At 47.0% G+C, this 26,256-nt stretch overlaps 1 protein-coding gene across 5 annotated transcripts in view; it reads right to left on the reverse strand.

Moving 5' to 3' along the window:
* The window catches only part of LOC142310502 (uncharacterized), a 72,185-nt gene that overhangs the window by 40,998 nt on the left and 4,931 nt on the right, over positions 1-26,256 (reverse strand). For all 5 annotated transcript variants that reach the window (XM_075348032.1, XM_075348031.1, XM_075348033.1 and 2 more), the window contains exon 2: positions 23,618-23,695. In XM_075348032.1, the coding sequence (XP_075204147.1) occupies positions 23,618-23,695 (78 nt within the window). The remainder of the gene's footprint in view (positions 1-23,617; positions 23,696-26,256) is intronic.

The raw sequence follows: 26,256 nt of genomic DNA on the forward strand, positions 1-26,256 counted from the left end.
GTGATATTACACGGGGGAGTGTCTGTATTACACGTGTGATATTACACGGGGGGAGTGTCTGTATTACACGTGTGATATTACACGGGGGAGTGTCTGTATTACACGTGTGATATTACACGGGGGAGTGTCTGTATTACACGTGTGATATTACACGGGGGAGTGTCTGTATTTCACGGCTGATATTACACGGGGGAGTGTCTGGATTACACGTGTGATATTACACGGGGCAGTGTCTGTATTACACGTGTGATATTACACGGGGAGTGACTGTATTACACGTGTGATATTACACGGGGGGAGCGTCTGTATTACACGTGTGATATTACACGGGGAGTGTCTGTATTATACGTGTGATATTACACGGGGCAGCGTCTGTATTACACGGGGGATATTACACAGGGGAGCGTCTGTATTACACGTGTTATATTACACGGGAGGGGAGTGTCTGTATTACACGTGTGATATTACACAGGGGAGTGTCTGTATTACACGTGTGGTATTACACGGGGAGAGTGTCTGTATTACACGTGTGATATTACACAGGGAAGTGTCTGTATTACACGTGTGACATTACACGGGGAGTGTCTGTATTACACGTGTGATATTACATGGGGGAGTGTCTGTATTACACATGTGATATTACACCGGGGAGTGTCTATATTACACGTGTGATATTACACCGGGGAGTGTCTATATTACACGTGTGATACTACACCGGGGAGTGTCTGTATTACCCGTGTGATATTACACGGGGGAGTGTCTGTATTACACGTGTGATATTACACGGGGGAGTGTCTGTATTACACGTGTGATATTACATGAGGGGAGTGTCTGTATTACACGTGTGATATTACACGGGGGAGTGTCTGTATTACACGTGTGATATTACACGGGGGAGTGTCTGTATTTCACGGCTGATATTACACGGGGGAGTGTCTGGATTACACTTGTGATATTACACGGGGCAGTGTCTGTATTACACGTGTGATATTACACGGGGAGTGACTGTATTACACATGTGATATTACACGGGGGAGTGTCTGTATTACACGTGTGATATTACACGGGGGAGTGTCTGTATTACACGTGTGATATTACACGGGGGAGTGTCTGTATTTCACGGCTGATATTACACGGGGGAGTGTCTGGATTACACGTGTGATATTACACGGGGCAGTGTCTGTATTACACGTGTGATATTACACGGGGAGTGACTGTATTACACGTGTGATATTACACGGGGGGAGCATCTGTATTACACGTGTGATATTACACGGGGAGTGTCTGTATTATTCGTGTGATATTACACGGGGCAGCGTCTGTATTACAGGGGGGATATTACACAGGGGAGCGTCTGTATTACACGTGTTATATTACACGGGGGGGGGGAGTGTCTGTATTACACGTGTGATATTACACAGGGGAGTGTCTGTATTACACGTGTGGTATTACACGGGGAGAGTGTCTGTATTACATGTGTGATATTACACAGGGAAGTGTCTGTATTACACGTGTGACATTACACGGGGAGTGTCTGTATTACACGTGTGATATTACACGGGGGGAGTGTCTGTATTACACGTGTGATATTACACGGGGGGAGTGTCTGTATTACACGTGTGATATTACACGGGGAGTGTCTGTATTACACATGTGATATTACACGGGGGAGTGTCTGTATTACACGTGTGATATTACACCGGGGAGTGTCTATATTACACGTGTGATATTACACCGGGGAGTGTCTGTATTACCCGTGTGATATTACACGGGGGAGTGTCTGTATTACACGTGTGATATTACACGGGGGGAGTGTCTATATTACACGTGTGATATTACACGGGGGAGTGTCTGTATTACACGTGTGATATTACACGGGGGAGTGTCTGTATTACACGTGTGATATTACACGGGGGAGTGTCTATATTACACGTGTAATATTACACGGGGGAGTGTCTGTATTACACGTGTGATATTAAACGGGGAGTGTCTGTATTACCCGTGTGATATTACACGGGGGAGTGTCTGCATTACACGTGTGATATTACACGGTGGAGTGTCTGTATTATACATGTGATATTACACGGGGGAAGTGTCTGTATTACACGGGGGATATTCCACACGGGAGCGTCTGTATTACACGTGTGATATTACACGGGGGAGTGTCTGTATTATATGTGTGATATTACACGGGGCAGTGTCTGTATTACACGTGTGATATTACATGGGGAGTGACTGTATTACACGTGTGATATTACACGGGGGGAGCGTCTGTATTACACGTGTGATATTACACTGAGAGTGTCTGTATTATACGTGTGATATTACACGGGGCAGCGTCTGTATTACACGGGGGATATTACACAGGGGAGCGTCTGTATTACACGTGTTATATTACACGGGGGGGGAGTGTCTGTATTACACGTGTGATATTACACCGGGGAGTGTCTATATTACACGTGTGATATTACACCGGGGAGTGTCTGTATTACCCGTGTGATATTACACAGGGAAGTGTCTGTATTACACGTGTGACATTACACGGGGAGTGTCTGTATTACACATGTGATATTACACGGGGGAGTGTCTGTATTACACGTGTGATATTACACGGGGGAGTGTCTGTATTACACGTGTGATATTACACCGGGGAGTGTCTATATTACACATGTGATATTTCACCGGGGAGTGTCTGTATTACCCGTGTGATATTACACGGGGGAGTGTCTGTATTACACGTGTGATATTACACGAGGGGAGTGTCTGTATTACACGTGTGATATTACACGGGGGAGTGTCTGTATTACACGTGTGATATTACACGGGGGAGTGTCTGTATTACACGTGTGATATTACACGGGGGAGTGTCTGTATTACACGTGTGATATTACACAGGGGAGTGTCTGTATTACACGTGTGATATTACACGGGGGAGTGTCTGTATTTCACGGCTGATATTACACGGGGGAGTGTCTGGATTACACGTGTGATATTACACGGGGCAGTGTCTGTATTACACGTGTGATATTACACGGGGAGTGACTGTATTACACGTGTGATATTACACGGGGGGAGCGTCTGTATTACACGTGTGATATTACACGGGGAGTGTCTGTATTATTCGTGTGATATTACACGGGGCAGCGTCTGTATTACACGGGGGATATTACACAGGGGAGCGTCTGTATTACACGTGTTATATTACACGGGGGTGAGTGTCTGTATTACACGTGTGATATTACACAGGGGAGTGTCTGTATTACACGTGTGGTATTACACGGGGAGAGTGTCTGTATTACACGTGTGACATTACACGGGGAGTGTCTGTATTAAACGTGTGATATTACACGGGGGAATGTCTGTATTATACATGTGATATTACACGGGGGAGTGTCTGTATTACACGTGTGATATTACACCGGGGAGTGTCTATATTACACGTGTGATATTACACCGGGGAGTGTCTGTATTACCCGTGTGATATTACACGGGGGAGTGTCTGTATTACACGTGTCATATTACACGGGGGGAGTGTCTGTATTACACGTGTGATATTACACGGGGGGAGTGTCTGTATTACACGTGTGATATTACACGGGGGAGTGTCTGTATTACACGTGTGATATTACACGGGGAGAGTGTCTGTATTACACGTGTAATGTTACACGGGGGAGTGTCTGTATTACACGTGTGATATTACACGGGGTGAGTGTCTGTATTACACTGTGATATTACACGGGGGAGTGTCTATATGACACGTGTGATATTACACGGGGGAGTGTCTATATTACATGTGTGATATTACACGGGGGGAGTGTCTGTATTACACGTGTGATAATACACGGGGGAGTGTCTGTATTACACGTGTGATATTACACGGGGGAAGTGTCTGTATTACACGTGTGATATTACACAGGGGAGTGTCTGTATTACACGTGTGGTATTACACGGGGGAGTGTCTATATGACACGTGTGATATTACACGGGGGAGTGTCTATATTACACTGTGATATTACACGGGGGAGTGTCTATATGACACGTGTGATATTACACGGGGGAGTGTCTATATTACATGTGTGATATTACACGGGGGGACTGTCTGTATTACACGTGTGATAATACACGGGGGAGTGTCTGTATTACACGTGTGATAATACAGGGGGGAGTGTCTGTATTACACGTGTGATATTACACGGGGGAAGTGTCTGTATTACACGTGTGATAATACACGGGGGAGTGTCTGTATTACACGTGTGATATTACACGGGGGAAGTGTCTGTATTACACGTGTGATAATACACGGGGGAGTGTCTGTATTACACGTGTGATATTACACGGGGGAAGTGTCTGTATTACACGTGTGATAATACACGGGGGAGTGTCTGTATTACACGTGTGATATTACACGGGGGAAGTGTCTGTATTACACGTGTGATATTACACGGGGGAGTGTCTGTATTACACGGGGGATATTACACAGGGGAGCGTCTGTATTACACGTTTGATATTACACGGGGGGAAGTGTCTGTATTACAAGTGTGATATTACACAGGGGAGCGTCTGTATTACACGTTTGATATTACACGGGGGGAAGTGTCTGTATTACAAGTGTGATATTACACAGGGGAGTGTCTGTATTACACGTGTGGTATTACACGGGGGAGTGTCTGTATTACACGTGTGATATTACACGGGGAAACGTCTGTATTACACGTGTGATATTACACGGGGGAGTGTCTGTATTACACGTGTGATATTACACAGGGGAGTGTCTGTATTACATGTGTGATATTACACGGGGGAGTGTCTGTATTACACGTGTGATATTACACGGGGGGGAGTGTCTGTATTACACGTGTGATATTACACAGGGGAGTGTCTGTATTACACATGTGACATTACACGGGGAGTGTCTGTATTACACGTGTGATATTACACGGGGGAGTGTCTGTATTACACGTGTGATATTACACGGGGGAAGTGTCTGTATTACACGTGTGATATTACACAAGGGGACTTTCTGTATTAAACGTATGATATTACACGGGGGGAGTGTCTGTATTACACGGGTGATATTACACGGGGGAGTGTCTGTATTACACGTGTGATATTACACGGGGGAGTGTCTGTATTACACGTGTGATATTACACGGGGGAAGTGTCTGTATTACACGCGTGATATTACACAAGGGGAGTGTCTGTATTACACGGGTGATATTACACGGGGAGTGTCTGTATTACACGTGTGATATTACACGGGGGAGTGTCTGTATTACACGTGTGATATTACACGGGGGAGTGTCTGTATTACACGTGTGATATTACACGGGGGAGTGTCTGTATTACACGTGTGATATTACACGGGGGAGTGTCTGTATTACACGTGTGATATTACACGGGGGAGAGTCTGTATTACACGTGTGATATTACACGGGGGAGTGTCTGTATTACACGTGTGATATTACACGGGGGAGTGTCTGTATTTCACGGCTGATATTACACGGGGGAGTGTCTGGATTACACGTGTGATATTACACGGGGCAGTGTCTGTATTACACGTGTGATATTACACGGGGAGTGACTGTATTACACGTGTGATATTACACGGGGGGAGCGTCTGTATTACACGTGTGATATTACACGGGGAGTGTCTGTATTATACGTGTGATATTACACGGGGCAGCGTCTGTATTACACGGGGGATATTACACGGGAGCGTCTGTATTACACGTGTTATATTACACGGGAGGGGAGTGTCTGTATTACACGTGTGATATTACACAGGGGAGTGTCTGTATTACACGTGTGGTATTACACGGGGAGAGTGTCTGTATTACACGTGTGATATTACACAGGGAAGTGTCTGTATTACACGTGTGACATTACACGGGGAGTGTCTGTATTACACGTGTGATATTACACGGGGGAGTGTCTGTATTACACATGTGATATTACACCGGGGAGTGTCTATATTACACGTGTGATATTACACCGGGGAGTGTCTATATTACCCCTGTGATATTACACGGGGGAGTGTCTGTATTACACGTGTGATATTACACGAGGGGAGTGTCTGTATTACACGTGTGATATTACACGGGGGAGTGTCTGTATTACACGTGTGATATTACACGGGGGAGTGTCTGTATTACACGTGTGATATTACACGGGGGAGTGTCTGTATTACACGTGTGATATTACACGGGGGAGTGTCTGTATTACACGTGTGATATTACACGGGGGAGTGTCTGTATTTCACGGCTGATATTACACGGGGGAGTGTCTGGATTACACGTGTGATATTACACGGGGGGATGTCTGTATTACACGTGAGATATTACACGGGGGAGTGTCTGTATTATACGTGAGATATTACACGGGGGAGTGTCTGTATTACACGTGTGATATTACACGGGGGAGTGTCTGTATTACACGTGTGGTATTACACAGGGGAGTGTCTGTATTACACGTGTGATAATACACGGGGGGAGTGTCTGTATTACACGTGTGATATTACACGGGGGAGTGTCTGTATTACACGTGTGATATTACACAGGGAAGTGTCTGTATTACACGTGTGACATTACACGGGGAGTGTCTGTATTACACGTGTGATATTACACGGGGGGAGTGTCTGTATTACACGTGTGATATTACACGGGGGGAGTGTCTGTATTACACGTGTGATATTACACGGGGGGAGTGTCTGTATTACACGTGTGATATTACACGGGGGGAGTGTCTGTATTACACGTGTGATATTACACGGGGAGTGTCTGTATTACACATGTGATATTACACGGGGGAGTGTCTGTATTACACGTGTGATATTACACGGGGGAGTGTCTGTATTACACGTGTGATATTACACGGGGGAGTGTCTGTATTACACGTGTGATATTACACGGGGGGAGCGTCTGTATTTCACGGCTGATATTACACGGGGGAGTGTCTGGATTACACGTGTGATATTACACGGGGGGGGAGTGTCTGTATTACACGTGTGATATTACACAGGGGAGTGTCTGTATTACACATGTGACATTACACGGGGAGTTTCTGTATTACACGTGTGATATTACACGGGGGAGTGTCTGTATTACACGTGTGATATTACACGGGGGAAGTGTCTGTATTACACGTGTTATATTACACGGGAGGGGAGTGTCTGTATTACACGTGTGATATTACACAGGGGAGTGTCTGTATTACACGTGTGGTATTACACGGGGAGAGTGTCTGTATTACACGTGTGATATTACACAGGGAAGTGTCTGTATTACACGTGTGACATTACACGGGGAGTGTCTGTATTACACGTGTGATATTACACGGGGGAGTGTCTGTATTACACATGTGATATTACACCAGGGAGTGTCTATATTACACGTGTGATATTACACCGGGGAGTGTCTATATTACACGTGTGATACTACACCGGGGAGTGTCTGTATTACCCGTGTGATATTACACGGGGGAGTGTCTGTATTACACGTGTGATATTACATGAGGGGAGTGTCTGTATTACACGTTTGATATTACACGGGGGAGTGTCTGTATTACACGTGTGATATTACACGGGGGAGTGTCTGTATTACACGTGTGATATTACACGGGGGAGTGTCTGTATTACACGTGTGATATTACACGGGGGAGTGTCTGTATTACACGTGTGATATTACACGGGGGGGGAGTGTCTGTATTACACGTGTGATATTACACGGGGGAGTGTCTGTATTACACGTGTGATATTACACGGGGGAAGTGTCTGTATTACACGTGTGATATTACACGGGGAGTGTCTGTATTACACGTGTGATATTACACGGGGGGGAGTGTCTGTATTACACGTGTGATATTACACAGGGAAGTGTCTGTATTACACGTGTGGTATTACACGGGGAGAGTGTCTGTATTACACGTGTGATATTACACGGGGGAGTGTCTGTATTACACGTGTGACATTACACGGGGAGTGTCTGTATTACACGTGTGATATTACACGGGGGGAGTGTCTGTATTACACGTGTGATATTACACGGGGGGAGTGTCTGTATTACACGTGTGATATTACACGGTGTGTGTCTGTATTACACATGTGATATTACACGGGGGAGTGTCTGTATTACACGTGTGATATTACACCGGGGAGTGTCTATATTACACGTGTGATATTACACCGGGGAGTGTCTGTATTACCCGTGTGATATTACACGGGGGGAGTGTCTATATTACACGTGTGATATTACACGGGGGAGTGTCTGTATTACACGTGTGATATTACACGGGGGAGTGTCTGTATTACACGTGTGATATTACACGGGGGAGTGTCTATATTACACGTGTAATATTACACGGGGGAGTGTCTGTATTACACGTGTGATATTAAACGGGGAGTGTCTGTATTACCCGTGTGATATTACACGGGGGAGTGTCTGCATTACACGTGTGATATTACACGGTGGAGTGTCTGTATTATACATGTGATATTACACGGGGGGAGTGTCTGTATTACACGGGGGATATTACACACGGGAGCGTCTGTATTACACGTGTGATATTACACGGGGGAGTGTCTGTATTACACGTGTGATATTACACGGTGGAGTGTCTGTATTATACATGTGATATTACACGGGGGGATTGTCTGTATTACACGTTTGATATTACACGAGGGAGTGTCTGTATTACACGTGTGATAATACACGGGGGAGTGTCTGTATTACACGTGTGATATTGCACGGGGGAATGTCTGTATTACACGTGTGATATTGCACGGGGGAGTGTCTATATTACACGTGTGATATTACACGGGGGAGTGTCTGTATTACACGTGTGATATTACACGGGGGAGTGTCTATTACACGTGTGATATTACACGGGAAGAGTGTCTGTATTACACGTGTAATGTTACACGGGGCAGTGTCTGTATTTCACGGGTGATATTACACGGGGGAGTGTCTATATGACACGTGTGATATTACACGGGGGAGTGTCTGTATTACATGTTTGATATTACACGGGGGGAGTGTCTGTATTACACGTGTGATATTACACGGGGGAGTGTCTGTATTACACGTGTGATATTTCACGGGGGAGTGTCTGTATTACACGTGTGATATTACACGGGGGAGTGTCTGTATTACACGTGTGATATTACACGGGGGAGTGTCTGTATTACATGTGTGATATTACACGGGGGAGTGTCTGTATTACACGTGTGATATTACACGGGGGAGTGTCTGTATTACACGTGTGATATTACACGGGGGAGTGTCTGTATTAAACATGTGATATTACACGGGGGGAGCGTCTGTATTACACGGGGGATATTACACAGGGGAGCGTCTGTATTACACGTGTGGTATTACACGGGGAGAGTGTCTATTACACGTGTGATATTACACGGGGGAGTGACTGTATTACACATGCGATATTACACGGGGGAGTGTCTGTATTACACGTGTGATATTACACGGGGGAGCGTCTGTATTACACGGGGATATTACACAGGGGAGCGTCTGTATTACACGTGTGATATTACACGGGGGGAGTGTCTGTATTACACGTGTGATATTACACGGGGGAGTGTCTGTATTACACGTGTGATATTACACGGGGAGAGTGTCTGTATTACACGTGTAATGTTACACGGGGGAGTGTCTGTATTACACGTGTGATATTACACGGGGGAGTGTCTGTATTACACTGTGATATTACACGGGGGAGTGTCTGTATTACACGTGTGATATTACACGGGGGAGTGTCTGTATTACATGTGTGATATTACACGGGGGAAGTGTCTGTATTACACATGTGATATTACACGGGGGAGTATCTGTATTACACGTGTGATATTACACGGGGGAGTGTCTGTATTACACGTGTGATATTACACGGGGGAGTGTCTGTATTACACGTGTGATATTACACGGGGGAAGTGTCTGTATTACACGGGGGATATTACACAGGGGAGCGTCTGTATTACACGTTTGATATTACACGGGGGGAAGTGTCTGTATTACAAGTGTGATATTACACAGGGGAGTGTCTGTATTACACGTGTGGTATTACACGGGGGAGTGTCTGTATTACACGTGTGATATTACAAGGGGAAACGTCTGTATTACACGTGTGATATTACACGGGGGAGTGTCTGTATTACACGTGTGATATTACACAGGGGAGTGTCTGTATTACACGTGTGATATTACACGGGGGGGGGGGAGTGTCTGTATTACACGTGTGATATTACACAGGGGAGTGTCTGTATTACACATGTGACATTACACGGGGAGTGTCTGTATTACACGTGTGATATTACACGGGGGAGTGTCTGTATTACACGTGTGATATTACACGGGGGAAGTGTCTGTATTACACGTGTGATATTACACGGGGGAGTGTCTGTATTACACGTGTGATATTACACGGGGGAGTGTCTGTATTACACGTGTGATATTACACGGGGGAGTGTCTGTATTACACGTGTGATATTACACGGGGGAGTGTCTGTATTACACGTGTGATATTACACGGGGGAGTGTCTGTATTACACGTGTGATATTACACGGGGGAGTGTCTGTATTACACGTGTGATATTACACGGGGGAGTGTCTGTATTACACGTGTGATATTACACGGGGGAGTGTCTGTATTTCACGGCTGATATTACACGGGGGAGTGTCTGGATTACACGTGTGATATTACACGGGGCAGTGTCTGTATTACACGTGTGATATTACACGGGGAGTGACTGTATTACACGTGTGATATTACACGGGGGGAGCGTCTGTATTACACGTGTGATATTACACGGGGAGTGTCTGTATTATACGTGTGATATTACACGGGGCAGCGTCTGTATTACACGGGGGATATTACACAGGGGAGCGTCTGTATTACACGTGTTATATTACACGGGGGGGAGTGTCTGTATTACACGTGTGATATTACACAGGGGAGTGTCTGTATTACACGTGTGGTATTACACGGGGAGAGTGTCTGTATTACACGTGTGATATTACACAGGGAAGTGTCTGTATTACACGTGTGACATTACACGGGGAGTGTCTGTATTACATGTGTGATATTACACGGGGGAGTGTCTGTATTACACGTGTGACATTACACGGGGGAGTGTCTTTATTACACGTGTGATATTACACGGGGGAGTGTCTGTATTACATGTGTGATATTACACGGGGGGAGTGTCTGTATTACACGTGTGATATTACACGGGGGGAGTGTCTGTATTACACGTGTGATATTACACGGGGGAGTGTCTGTATTATACATGTGATATTACACGGGGGGAGCGTCTGTATTACACGGGGGATATTACACAGGGGAGCGTCTGTATTACACGTGTGATATTACACAGGGGAGTGTCTGTATTACACGTGTGATATTACACAGGGGACTGTCTGTATTACACGTGTGGTATTACACGGGGAGAGTGTCTATTACACGTGTGATATTACACGGGGGAGTGACTGTATTACACATGCGATATTACACGGGGGAGTGTCTGTATTACACGTGTGATATTACACGGGGGAGCGTCTGTATTACACGGGGATATTACACAGGGGAGTGTCTGTATTACACGTGTGATATTACACGGGGGGAGTGTCTGTATTACACGTGTGATATTACACGGGGGAGTGTCTGTATTACACGTGTGATATTACACGGGGAGAGTGTCTGTATTACACGTGTAATGTTACACGGGGGAGTGTCTGTATTACACTGTGATATTACACGAGGGAGTGTCTGTATTACACGTGTGATATTACACGGGGGAGTGTCTGTATTACATGTGTGAAATTACACGGGGGAAGTCTCTATTTTACACGTGTGATAATACACGGGGGAGTGTCTGTATTACACGTGTGATATTACACGGGGGAAGTGTCTGTATTACACATGTGATATTACACGGGGGAGTATCTGTATTACACGTGTGATATTACACGGGGGAGTGTCTGTATTACACGTGTGATATTACACGGGGGAGTGTCTGTATTACACGTGTGATATTACACGGGGGAAGTGTCTGTATTACACGGGGGATATTACACAGGGGAGCGTCTGTATTACACGTTTGATATTACACGGGGGGAAGTGTCTGTATTACAAGTGTGATATTACACAGGGGAGTGTCTGTATTACACGTGTGATATTACACGGGGAAACGTCTGTATTACACGTGTGATATTACACGGGGGAGTGTCTGTATTACACGTGTGATATTACACAGGGGAGTGTCTGTATTACACGTGTGATATTACACGGGGGGGGGAGTGTCTGTATTACACGTGTGATATTACACAGGGGAGTGTCTGTATTACACATGTGACATTACACGGGGAGTGTCTGTATTACACGTGTGATATTACACGGGGGAGTGTCTGTATTACACGTGTGATATTACACGGGGGAAGTGTCTGTATTACACGTGTGATATTACACAAGGGGACTTTCTGTATTAAACCTATGATATTACACGGGGGGAGTGTCTGTATTACACGGGTGATATTACACGGGGGAGTGTCTGTATTACACGTGTGATATTACACGGGGGGGGTGTCTGTATTACACGTGTGATATTACACGGGGGAGTGTCTGTATTACACGTGTGATATTACACGGGGGAGTGTCTGTATTACACGTGTGATATTACACGGGGGAGTGTCTGTATTACACGTGTGATATTACACGGGGGAGTGTCTGTATTACACGTGTGATATTACACGGGGGAGTGTCTGTATTACACATGTGATATTACACGGGGGAGTGTCTGTATTACACGTGTGATATTACACGGGGGAGTGTCTGTATTTCACGGCTGATATTACACGGGGGAGTGTCTGGATTACACGTGTGATATTACACGGGGCAGTGTCTGTATTACACGTGTGATATTACACGGGGAGTGACTGTATTACACGTGTGATATTACACGGGGGGAGCGTCTGTATTACACGTGTGATATTAAACGGGGAGTGTCTGTATTATACGTGTGATATTACACGGGGCAGCGTCTGTATTACACGGGGGATATTACACAGGGGAGCGTCTGTATTACACGTGTTATATTACACGGGGGGGAGTGTCTGTATTACACGTGTGATATTACACAGGGGAGTGTCTGTATTACACGTGTGGTATTACACGGGGAGAGTGTCTGTATTACACGTGTGATATTACACAGGGAAGTGTCTGTATTACACGTGTGACATTACACGGGGAGTGTCTGTATTACATGTGTGATATTACACGGGGGAGTGTCTGTATTACGCGTGTGACATTACACGGGGGAGTGTCTTTATTACACGTGTGATATTACATGGGGGGAGTGTCTGTATTACACGTGTGATATTACACGGGGGGAGTGTCTGTATTACACGGGTGATATTACACGGGGGAGCGTCTGTATTACACGTGTGATATTACACGGGGGAGTGTCTGTATTACACGTGTGATATTACACGAGGGGAGTGTCTGTATTAAACATGTGATATTACACGGGGGGAGTGTCTGTATTACACGTGTGATATTACACGGGGAGTGTCTGTATTACACGTGTGATATTACACGGGGGCAGTGTCTGTATTACACGTGTGATATTACACGGGGAGTGACTGTATTACACGTGTGATATTACACGGGGGGAGCGTCTGTATTACACGTGTGATATTACACGGGGAGTGTCTGTATTATACGTGTGATATTACACGGGGCAGCGTCTGTATTACACGGGGGATATTACACAGGGGAGCGTCTGTATTACACGTGTTATATTACACGGGGGGGAGTGTCTGTATTACACGTGTGATATTACACAGGGGAGTGTCTGTATTACACGTGTGATATTACACAGGGAAGTGTCTGTATTACACGTGTGACATTACACGGGGAGTGTCTGTATTACATGTGTGATATTACACGGGGGAGTGTCTGTATTACACGTGTGATATTACACGGGGAGTGTCTGTATTACACGTGTGATATTACACGGGGGGAGTGTCTGTATTACACGTGTGATATTACACGGGGGGAGTGTCTGTATTACACGTGTGATATTACACGGGGGGAGTGTCTGTATTACACGTGTGATATTACACGGGGGGAGTGTCTGTATTACACGTGTGATATTACACGGGGGGAGTGTCTGTATTACACGTGTGATATTACACGGGGGGAGTGTCTGTATTACACGTGTGATATTACACGGGGGGAGTGTCTGTATTAAACGTGTGATATTACACGGGGGGAGTGTCTGTATTACACGTGTGATATTACACGGGGAGTGTCTGTATTACACGTGTGATATTACACAGGGGAGTGTCTGTATTACACGTGTGATATTACACGGGGAGTGTCTGTATTACACGTGTGATATTACACGGGGGGAGTGTCTGTATTAGACATGTGATATACACGGGGGAGTGTCTGTATTACATGTGTGATATTACACGGGGGGAGTGTCTGTATTAAACGTGTGATATTACACGGGGAGAATGTCTGTATTACACGTGTGATATTACACGGGGGAGAGTCTGTATTATACGTGTGATATTACACGGGGGAATGTCTGTATTACACGTGTGATATTACACAGGGGAGTGTCTGTATTACACGTGTGATATTACACAGAGGAGTGTCTGTGTTACACGTGTGATATTACACGGGGAGTGTCTGTATTACACGTGTGATATTACACGGGGGGGGGTGTCTGTATTACACGTGTGATATTACACCGGGGGAGTGTCTGTATTACACGTGTGATATTACACGGGGGGAGTGTCTGTATTACACGTGTGATATTACACGGGGGGAGTGTCTGTATTACACGCGTGATATTACACGGGGGGAGTGTCTGTATTAAACGTGTGATATTACACGGGGGAATGTCTGTATTTCACGTGTGATATTACACGGGGGAATGTCTGTATTACACGTGTGATATTACACGGGGGAGTGTCTGTATTACACGTGTGATATTACACGGGGAAGTGTGTGTTACACGTGTGATATTACACGGGGGAGTGTCTGTATTACACGTGTGATATTACACGGGGGAGCATCCATATTACACGTGTGATATTACACGGGGGAGCGTCTGTATTACACGTGTGATATTACACGGGGAGTGTCTTTATTACACGTGTGATATTACACGGGGGAGTGTCTTTATTACACGGGTGATATTACACGGGGGAGTGTCTGTATTACACGTGTGATATTACACGGGGGAGTGTCTGTATTACACGTGTGATATTACACGGGGGAGCGTCTGTATTACAAGTGAGATATTACACGGGGGAGTGTCTGTATTACACGTGTGATATTACACGGGGGAGTGTCTTTATTACACGGGTGATATTACATGGGGGAGTGTCTGTATTACACGGGTGATATTACACGGGGCAGTGTCTGTATTACACATGTGATATTACACGGGGGAGTGTCTGTATTACACGTGTGATATTACACGGGGGAGCGTCTGTATCACAAGTGAGATATTACACGGGGGCGTGTCTGTATTACACGTGTGATATTACACGGGGGGAGTGTCTGTATTACACGTGTGATATTACACGGGGGGAGTGTCTGTATTACACGTGTGATATTACACGGGGGAGTGTCTGTATTACATGTGTGATATTACACGGGGGGAGTGTCTGTATTACACATGTGATATTTCACGGGGGAGTGTCTGTATTATACGTGTGATATTACACGGGGCAGCGTCTGTATTACACGGGGGATATTACACAGGAGAGCATCTGTATTACACGTGTTATATTACACGGGGGGGAGTGTCTGTATTACACGTGTGATATTACACAGGGGAGTGTCTGTATTACACGTGTGGTATTACACGGGGAGAGTGTCTGTATTACACGTGTGACATTACACGGGGAGTGTCTGTATTACACGTGTGATATTACACGGGGGGAGTGTCTGTATTACACGTGTGATATTACCCTGGGGGAGTGTCTGTATTACACGTGTGATATTACACGGGGGGAGTGTCTGTATTACACGTGTGATATTACACGGGGGGAGTGTCTGTATTACACGTGTGATATTACACGGGGGGAGTGTCTGTATTACACGTGTGATATTACACGGGGGAGTGTCTGTATTATAAGTGTGATATTACACGGGGGGAGTGTCTGTATTACACGTGTGATATTACACGGGGGGAGTGTCTGTATTACACGTGTGATATTACACGGGGGGAGTGTCTGTATTACACGTGTGATATTACACGGGGGGAGTGTCTGTATTACACGTGTGATATTACACGGGGGGAGTGTCTGTATTACACGTGTGATATTACACGGGGGGAGTGTCTGTATTACACGTGTGATATTACACGGGGGGAGTGTCTGTATTACACGTGTGATATTGCACGGGAGGAGTGTCTGTATTACACGTGTGATATTACACGGGGGGAGTGTCTGTATTACACGTGTGATATTACACGGGGGGAGTGTCTGTATTACACGTGTGATATTACACGGGGAGTGTCTGTATTACACATGTGATATTACACGGGGGAGTGTCTGTATTACACGTGTGATATTACACCGGGGAGTGTCTATATTACACGTGTGATATTACACCGGGGAGTGTCTGTATTACCCGTGTGATATTACACGGGGGAGTGTCTGTATTACACGTGTGATATTACACGGGGGGAGTGTCTATATTACACGTGTGATATTACACGGGGGAGTGTCTGTATTACACGTGTGATATTACACGGGGGAGTGTCTGTATTACACGTGTGATATTACACGGGGGAGTGTCTATATTACACGTGTAATATTACACGGGGGAGTGTCTGTATTACACGTGTGATATTAAACGGGGAGTGTCTGTATTACCCGTGTGATATTACACGGGGGAGTGTCTGCATTACACGTGTGATATTACACGGTGGAGTGTCTGTATTATACATGTGATATTACACGGGGGGAGTGTCTGTATTACACGGGGGATATTACACACGGGAGCGTCTGTATTACACGTGTGATATTACACGGGGGAGTGTCTGTATTACACGTGTGATATTACACGGTGGAGTGTCTGTATTATACATGTGATATTACACGGGGGGAGTGTCTGTATTACACGTGTGATATTACACGAGGGAGTGTCTGTATTACACGTGTGATAATACACGGGGGAGTGTCTGTATTACACGTGTGATATTGCACGGGGGAATGTCTGTATTACACGTGTGATATTGCACGGGGGAGTGTCTATATTACACGTGTGATATTACACGGGGGAGTGTCTGTATTACACGTGTGATATTACACGGGGGAGTGTCTATTACACGTGTGATATTACACGGGAAGAGTGTCTGTATTACACGTGTAATGTTACACGGGGGAGTGTCTGTATTACACGGGTGATATTACACGGGGGAGTGTCTATATGACACGTGTGATATTACACGGGGGAGTGTCTGTATTACATGTTTGATATTACACGGGGGGACTGTCTGTATTACACGTGTGATATTACACGGGGGGAGTGTCTGTATTACACGTGTGATATTTCACGGGGGAGTGTCTGTATTACACGTGTGATATTACACGGGGGAGTGTCTGTATTACACGTGTGATATTACACGGGGGAGTGTCTGTATTACACGTGTGATATTACACGGGGGAGTGTCTGTATTACACGTGTGATATTACACAGGGGACTGTCTGTATTACACGTGTGGTATTACACGGGGAGAGTGTCTATTACACGTGTGATATTACATGGGGGAGTGACTGTATTACACATGCGATATTACACGGGGGAGTGTCTGTATTACACGTGTGATATTACACGGGGGAGCGTCTGTATTACACGGGGATATTACACAGGGGAGCGTCTGTATTACACGTGTGATATTACACGGGGGGAGTGTCTGTATTACACGTGTGATATTACACGGGGGAGTGTCTGTATTACACGTGTGATATTACACGGGGAGAGTGTCTGTATTACATGTGTAATGTTACACGGGGGAGTGTCTGTATTACACTGTGATATTACACGGGGGAGTGTCTGTATTACACGTGTGATATTACACGGGGGAGTGTCTGTATTACATGTGTGATATTACACGGGGGAAGTCTCTATTTTACACGTGTGATAATACACGGGGGAGTGTCTGTATTACACGTGTGATATTACACGGGGGAAGTGTCTGTATTACACATGTGATATTACACGGGGGAGTATCTGTATTACACGTGTGATATTACACGGGGGAGTGTCTGTATTACACGTGTGATATTACACGGGGGAGTGTCTGTATTACACGTGTGATATTACACGGGGGGAAGTGTCTGTATTACACGGGGGATATTACACAGGGGAGCGTCTGTATTACACGTGTGATATTACACGGGGGAAGTGTCTGTATTACACATGTGATATTACACGGGGGGAAGTGTCTGTATTACAAGTGTGATATTACACAGGGGAGTGTCTGTATTACACGTGTGGTATTACACGGGGGAGTGTCTGTATTACACGTGTGATATTACACGGGGAAACGTCTGTATTACACGTGTGATATTACACGGGGGAGTGTCTGTATTACACGTGTGATATTACACAGGGGAGTGTCTGTATTACACGTGTGATATTACACGGGGGGGGAGTGTCTGTATTACACGTGTGATATTACACAGGGGAGTGTCTGTATTACACATGTCACATTACACGGGGAGTGTCTGTATTACACGTGTGATATTACACGGGGGAGTGTCTGTATTACACGTGTGATATTACACGGGGGAAGTGTCTGTATTACACGTGTGATATTACACGGGGGGAGTGTCTGTATTACACGTGTGATATTACACGGGGGGAGTGTCTGTATTACATGTGTGATATTACACGGGGGGAGTGTCTGTATTACACGTGTGATATTACATGGGGGGAGTGTCTGTATTACACGTGTGATATTACACGGGGGGAGTGTCTGTATTACACGCGTGATATTACACGGGGGGAGTGTCTGTATTAAACGTGTGATATTACACGGGGGAATGTCTGTATTTCACGTGTGATGTTACACGGGGGAATGTCTGTATTACACGTGTGATATTACACGGGGGAGTGTCTGTATTACACGTGTGATATTACACGGGGAAGTGTGTGTTACACGTGTGATATTACACGGGGGAGTGTCTGTATTACACGTGTGATATTACACGGGGGAGCATCCATATTACACTTGTGATATTACACGGGGGAGCGTCTGTATTACACGTGTGATATTACACGGGGAGTGTCTTTATTACACGTGTGATATTACACGGGGGAGTGTCTTTATTACACGGGTGATATTACACGGGGGAGTGTCTGTATTACACGTGTGATATTACACGGGGGAGTGTCTGTATTACACGTGTGATATTACACGGGGGAGCGTCTGTATTACAAGTGAGATATTACACGGGGGAGTGTCTGTATTACACGTGTGATATTACACGGGGGAGTGTCTTTATTACACGGGTGATATTACATGGGGGAGTGTCTGTATTACACGGGTGATATTACACGGGGCAGTGTCTGTATTACACATGTGATATTACACGGGGGAGTGTCTGTATTACACGTGTGATATTACACGGGGGAGCGTCTGTATCACAAGTGAGATATTACACGGGGGAGTGTCTGTATTACACGTGTGATATTACACGGGGGGAGTGTCTGTATTACACGTGTGATATTACACGGGGGGAGTGTCTGTATTACACGTGTGATATTACACGGGGGAGTGTCTGTATTACATGTGTGATATTACACGGGGGGAGTGTCTGTATTACACGTGTGATATTCCACGGGGGAGTGTCTGTATTACACGTGTGATATTACACGGGGGGAGTGTCTGTATTACACGTGTGATATTACACGGGGGGAGTGTCTGTATTACACGTGTGATATTACACGGGGGGAGTGTCTGTATTACACGTGTGATATTACACGGGGGGAGTGTCTGTATTACACGTGTGATATTACACGGGGGGAGTGTCTGTATTACACGTGTGATATTACACGGGGAGTGTCTGTGTTACACGTGTGATATTACACGGGGGAGTGTCTGTATTACACGTGTGATATTACACGGGGGGAGTGTCTGTATTACACGTGTGATATTACACGGGGGAGTGTCTGTATTACACGTGTGATATTACACGGGGGAGTGTCTGTATTACACGTGTGAAGTTACACGGGGGGAGTGTCTGTATTACACGTGTGAAGTTACACGGGGGGAGTGTCTGTATTACACGTGGGATATTACTCGGGGGGGTGTCTGTATTACACGTGTGATATTACACGGGGGGAGTGTCTGTATTACACGTAGGATATTACACGGGGGAGTGTCTGTATTACACGTGTGATATTACACGGGGGAGTGTCTGTAGTACACGTGTGATATTACACGGGGGGAGTGTCTGTATTACACGTGTGATATTACACGGGGAGTGTCTGTATTACATGTGTGATATTACACAGGGGAGTTACTGTATTACACGGGTGATATTACACGGGGGAGTGTCTGTATTACACGTGTGATATTACACGGGGGAGTGTCTGTATTACACGTGTGATATTACACGGGGGAGTGTCTGTATTACACGTGTGATATTACACGGGGGAGTGTCTGTATTACACATGTGATAGTACACGGGGGAGTGTCTGTATTACACGTGTGATAGTACACGGGGGAGTGTCTGTATTACACGTGTGATAGTACACGGGGGAGTGTCTGTATTACACGTGTGATATTACACGGGGGAGTGTCTGTATTACACGTGTGATAGTACACGGGGGAGTGTCTATTACACGTGTGATATTACACGGGGGAGTGTCTGTATTACACGTGTGATATTACACGGGGGAGTGTCTGTATTACACGTGTGATATTACACGGGGGAGTGTCTGTATTACACGTGTGATAGTACACGGGGGAGTGTCTGTATTACACGTGTGATATTTTCTTGGGGGGGTTGTCTGTATTACACGTGTGATATTTTCTCGGGGGGGTGTCTGTATTACACGTGTGATATTTTGTCGGGGGGGAGTGTCTGTATTACACGTGTGATATTTTCTCGGGGGGGGAGTGTCTGTATTACACGTGTGATATTTTCTTGGGGGGGTGTCTGTATTAAACGTGTGATATTTTCTTGGGGGGAGTGTCTGTATTACACGTGTGATATTTTGTCGGGGGGGTGTCTGTATTACACGTGTGATATTTTCTCGGGGGGAGTGTCTGTATTACACGTGTTATATTTTCTCGGGGGGGAGTGTCTGTATTACACGTGTGATATTACACGGGGGGAGTGTCTGTATTACACGTGTGATATTCCACGGGGGAGTGTCTGTATTACACGTGTGATATTACACGGGGGGAGTGTCTGTATTACACGTGTGATATTACACGGGGGGAGTGTCTGTATTACACGTGTGATATTACACGGGGGGGAGTGTCTGTATTACACGTGTGATATTACACGGGGGGAGTGTCTGTATTACACGTGTGATATTACACGGGGGGAGTGTCTGTATTACACGTGTGATATTACACGGGGGAGAGTCTGTATTACACGTGTGATATTACACGGGGAGTGTCTGTGTTACACGTGTGATATTACACGGGGGAGTGTCTGTATTACACGTGTGATATTACACGGGGGGAGTGTCTGTATTACACGTGTGATATTACACGGGGGAGTGTCTGTATTACACGTGTGATATTACACGGGGGAGTGTCTGTATTACACGTGTGAAGTTACACGGGGGGAGTGTCTGTATTACACGTGTGAAGTTACACGGGGGGAGTGTCTGTATTACACGTGGGATATTACTCGGGGGGGTGTCTGTATTACACGTGTGATATTACACGGGGGGAGTGTCTGTATTACACGTAGGATATTACACGGGGGAGTGTCTGTATTACACGTGTGATATTACACGGGGGAGTGTCTGTAGTACACGTGTGATATTACACGGGGGGAGTGTCTGTATTACACGTGTGATATTACACGGGGAGTGTCTGTATTACATGTGTGATATTACACAGGGGAGTTACTGTATTACACGGGTGATATTACACGGGGGAGTGTCTGTATTACACGTGTGATATTACACGGGGGAGTGTCTTCATTACACGTGTAATATTACACGGGGGAGTGTCTGTATTACACGTGTGATATTACACGGGGGAGTGTCTGTATTACACGTGTGATATTACACGGGGGAGTGTCTGTATTACACGTGTGATATTACACGGGGGAGTGTCTGTATTACACGTGTGATATTACACGGGGGAGTGCCTGTATTACACGTGTGATAGTACACGGGGGAGTGTCTGTATTACACGTGTGATAGTACACGGGGGAGTGTCTGTATTACACGTGTGATAGTACACGGGGGAGTGTCTGTATTACACGTGTGATATTACACGGGGGAGTGTCTGTATTACACGTGTGATATTACACGAGGGGAGTGTCTGTATTACACGTGTGATATTACACGGGGGAGTGTCTGTATTACACGTGTGATATTACACGGGGGAGTGTCTGTATTACACGTGTGATATTACACGGGGGAGTGTCTATTACACGTGTGATATTACACGGGGGAGTGTCTGTATTACACGTGTGATATTACACGGGGGAGTGTCTGTATTACACGTGTGATATTACACGGGGGAGTGTCTGTATTACACGTGTGATATTTTCTTGGGGGGGTTGTCTGTATTACACGTGTGATATTTTCTCGGGGGAGTGTCTGTATTACACGTGTGATAGTACACGGGGGAGTGTCTGTATTACACGTGTGATATTTTCTTGGGGGGGTTGTCTGTATTACACGTGTGATATTTTCTCGGGGGGGTGTCTGTATTACACGTGTGATATTTTGTCGGGGGGGAGTGTCTGTATTACACGTGTGATATTTTCTCGGGGGGGAGTGTCTGTATTACACGTGTGATATTTTCTTGGGGGGGTGTCTGTATTAAACGTGTGATATTTTGTCGGGGGGGTGTCTGTATTACACGTGTGATATTACACGGGGGAATGTCTGTATTACACGTGTGATATTTTCTCGGGGGGGTGTCTGTATTACACGTGTGATATTTTGTCGGGGGGGGTGTCTGTATTACACGTGTGATATTACACGGGGGAATGTCTGTATTACACGTGTGATATTTTCTCGGGGGGAATGTCTGTATTACACGTGTGATATTTTCTCGGGGGGGTGTCTGTATTACACGTGTGATATTTTGTCGGGGGGGGTGTCTGTATTACACGTGTGATATTACACGGGGGAATGTCTGTATTACACGTGTGATATTTTCTCGGGGGGAGTGTCTGTATTACACGTGTTATATTTTCTCGGGGGGGGGGAGTGTCTGTATTACACGTGTGATATTTTCTCGGGGGGGAGTGTCTGTATTACACGTGTGATATTTTCTCGGGGGGGGGGGAGTGTCTGTATTACACGTGTGATATTTTCTCGGGGGGGGGGGGGGAGTGTCTGTATTACACGTGTGATATTTTGTTGGGGGGGTACTCACGGGTTGGGGGTCTCTCCTCGTGTAGAAATACAGCGTCGTGTTCTGAAGTTTGAACCAGTATTTTGCCCAATTAAATTTCTGTTGATAAAAAGCAGGATTTATACAAGACTGAGAAAGTGATGGTATAAAACATCAACCCACACCGGCCACCACCCTCCGTCACCACAGCTCTGCCTCTGTCACCGCAGCTCTGCCTCCGTCACCACAGCTCTGCCTCCGTCACCGCAGCTCTGCCTCCGTCACCACAGCTCTGCCTCCGTCACCACAGCTCTGCCTCCGTCACCACAGCTCTGCCTCCGTCACCACAGCTCTAACTCCGTCACCACAGCTCTGCCTCCGTCACCACAGCTCTAACTCCGTCACCACAGCTCTAACTCCGTCACCACAGCTCTGCCTCCGTCACCACAGCTCTGCCTCCGTCACCACAGCTCTGCCTCCGTCACCACAGCTCTAACTCCGTCACCACAGCTCTAACTCCGTCACCACAGCTCTACCTCCGTCACCACAGCCCTGCCTCCGTCACCACAGCCCTGCCTCCGTCACCACAGCCCTGCCTCCGTCACCACAGCTCTGCCTCCGTCACCACAGCTCTGCCTCCGTCACCACAGCTCTGCCTCCGTCACCACAGCCCTGCCTCCGTCACTACAGCTCTGCCTCCGTCACCACAGCTCTGCCTCCGTCACCACAGCTCTGCCTCCGTCACCACAGCTCTGCCTCCGTCACCACAGCTCTAACTCCGTCACCACAGCTCTAACTCCGTCACCACAGCTCTACCTCCGTCACCACAGCCCTGCCTCCGTCACCACAGCCCTGCCTCCGTCACCACAGCTCTGCCTCCGTCACCACAGCTCTGCCTCCGTCACCACAGCCCTGCCTCCATCACTACAGCTCTGCCTCCTTCACTACAGCTCTGCCTCCTTCACCACAGCTCTGCCTTCGTCACCACAGCTCTAACTCCGTTACCACAGCTCTAACTCCATCACCACAGCTCTGCTTCCGTCACCACAGCTCTGCCTCCGTCACCACAGCTCTGCCTCCATCACCACAGCTCTAACTCCGTCACCAAAGCCCTGCCTCCGTCACCAAAGCTCTGCCTCCTTCACCACAGCTCTGCCTCCGTCACCACAGCTCTAACTCCGTCACCACAACTCTGCCTCCGTCACCACAGCTCTGCCTCAGTCACCACAGCTCTGCCTCCGTCACCACAGCTCTAACTCCGTCACCACAACTCTACCTCCGTCACCACAGCTCTGCCTCTGTCACCACAGCTCTAACTCCGTCACCACAGCTCTGCCTCCGTCACCACAGCTCTGCTTCCGTCACCACAGCTCTGCCTCCGTCACCACAGCTCTGCCTCCGTCACCAACCACAGCTCTGCCTCCGTCACCACAGCTCTGCCTCCGTCACCACAGCTCTGCCTCCGTCACCAACCACAGCTCTGCCTCCGTCACCACAGCTCTAACTCCATCACCACAGCTCTACCTCCGTCACTACAGCTCTGCCTCCGTCACCAACCACAGCTCTGCCTCCGTCACCACAGCTCTGCCTCCGTCACCAACCACAGCTCTGCCTCCGTCACCACAGCTCTGCCTCCGTCACCAACCACAGCTCTGCCTCCGTCACCACAGCTCTAACTCCATCACCACAGCTCTACCTCCGTCACTACAGCTCTGCCTCCGTCACCAACCACAGCTCTGCCTCCGTCACCACAGCCCTGCCTCCGTCACCACAGCCCTGCCTCCGTCACCACAGCCCTGCCTCCGTCACCACAGCCCTGCCTCCGTCACCACAGCTCTGCCTCCGTCATCACAGCTCTGCCTCCGTCACCACAGCTCTAACTCCGTCACCACAGCTCTAACTTTATCACCACAGCTCTGCCTCCGTCACCACAGCTCTGCCTCCGTCACCACAGCTCTAACTCCGTCACCACAGCTCTAACTTTATCACCACAGCTCTGCCTCCGTCACCACAGCTCTGCCTCCGTCACCACAGCTCTGCCTCCGTCACCACAGCTCTAACTCAGTCACCACAGCTCTAACTCCATCACCACGGTCCTGCCTCCGTCACCACAGCTCTAACTCCATCACCACAGCTCTGCCTCCGTCACCACAGCTCTGCTTCCGTCACCACAGCTCTGCCTCCGTCACCACAGCTCTGCCTCCGTCACCACAGCTCTAACTCTGTCACCACAGTCCTGCCTCCGTCACCACAGCTCTAACTCCGTCACCACAGCTCTAACTCTGTCACCAGAGCTCTAACTCCGTCAGCACAGCTCTGCCTCCGTCACCACAGCTCTGCCTCCGTCACCACAGCTCTGCCTCCGTCACCACAGCTCTGCCTCCGTCACCACAGCTCTGTCACCGTCACCACAGATCTGCCTCCGTCACCACAGATCTGCCTCCGTCATCACAGCTCTAACTCCGTCACCACAGCTCTAACTCCGTCACCACGGCCCTGCCTCTGTCACCATAGACCTCCCCCCTCCGTCACCACAGGGCAGGTGTAAAGGTAATATAGGGCAGGTATACCGCAGATACGGGGCAGGCATACAGCAAATACAGGGCAGGCGTACAGCAGATACAGGGCAGGCGTACAGCAGATACAGGGCAGGTGGACAGCAGATACAGGGCAGGCGTACA

The sequence above is a fragment of the Anomaloglossus baeobatrachus genome, chromosome 5 (genome assembly GCF_048569485.1).
Source record: "Anomaloglossus baeobatrachus isolate aAnoBae1 chromosome 5, aAnoBae1.hap1, whole genome shotgun sequence".
NCBI classification, from domain to species: Eukaryota; Metazoa; Chordata; class Amphibia; order Anura; family Aromobatidae; genus Anomaloglossus; species Anomaloglossus baeobatrachus.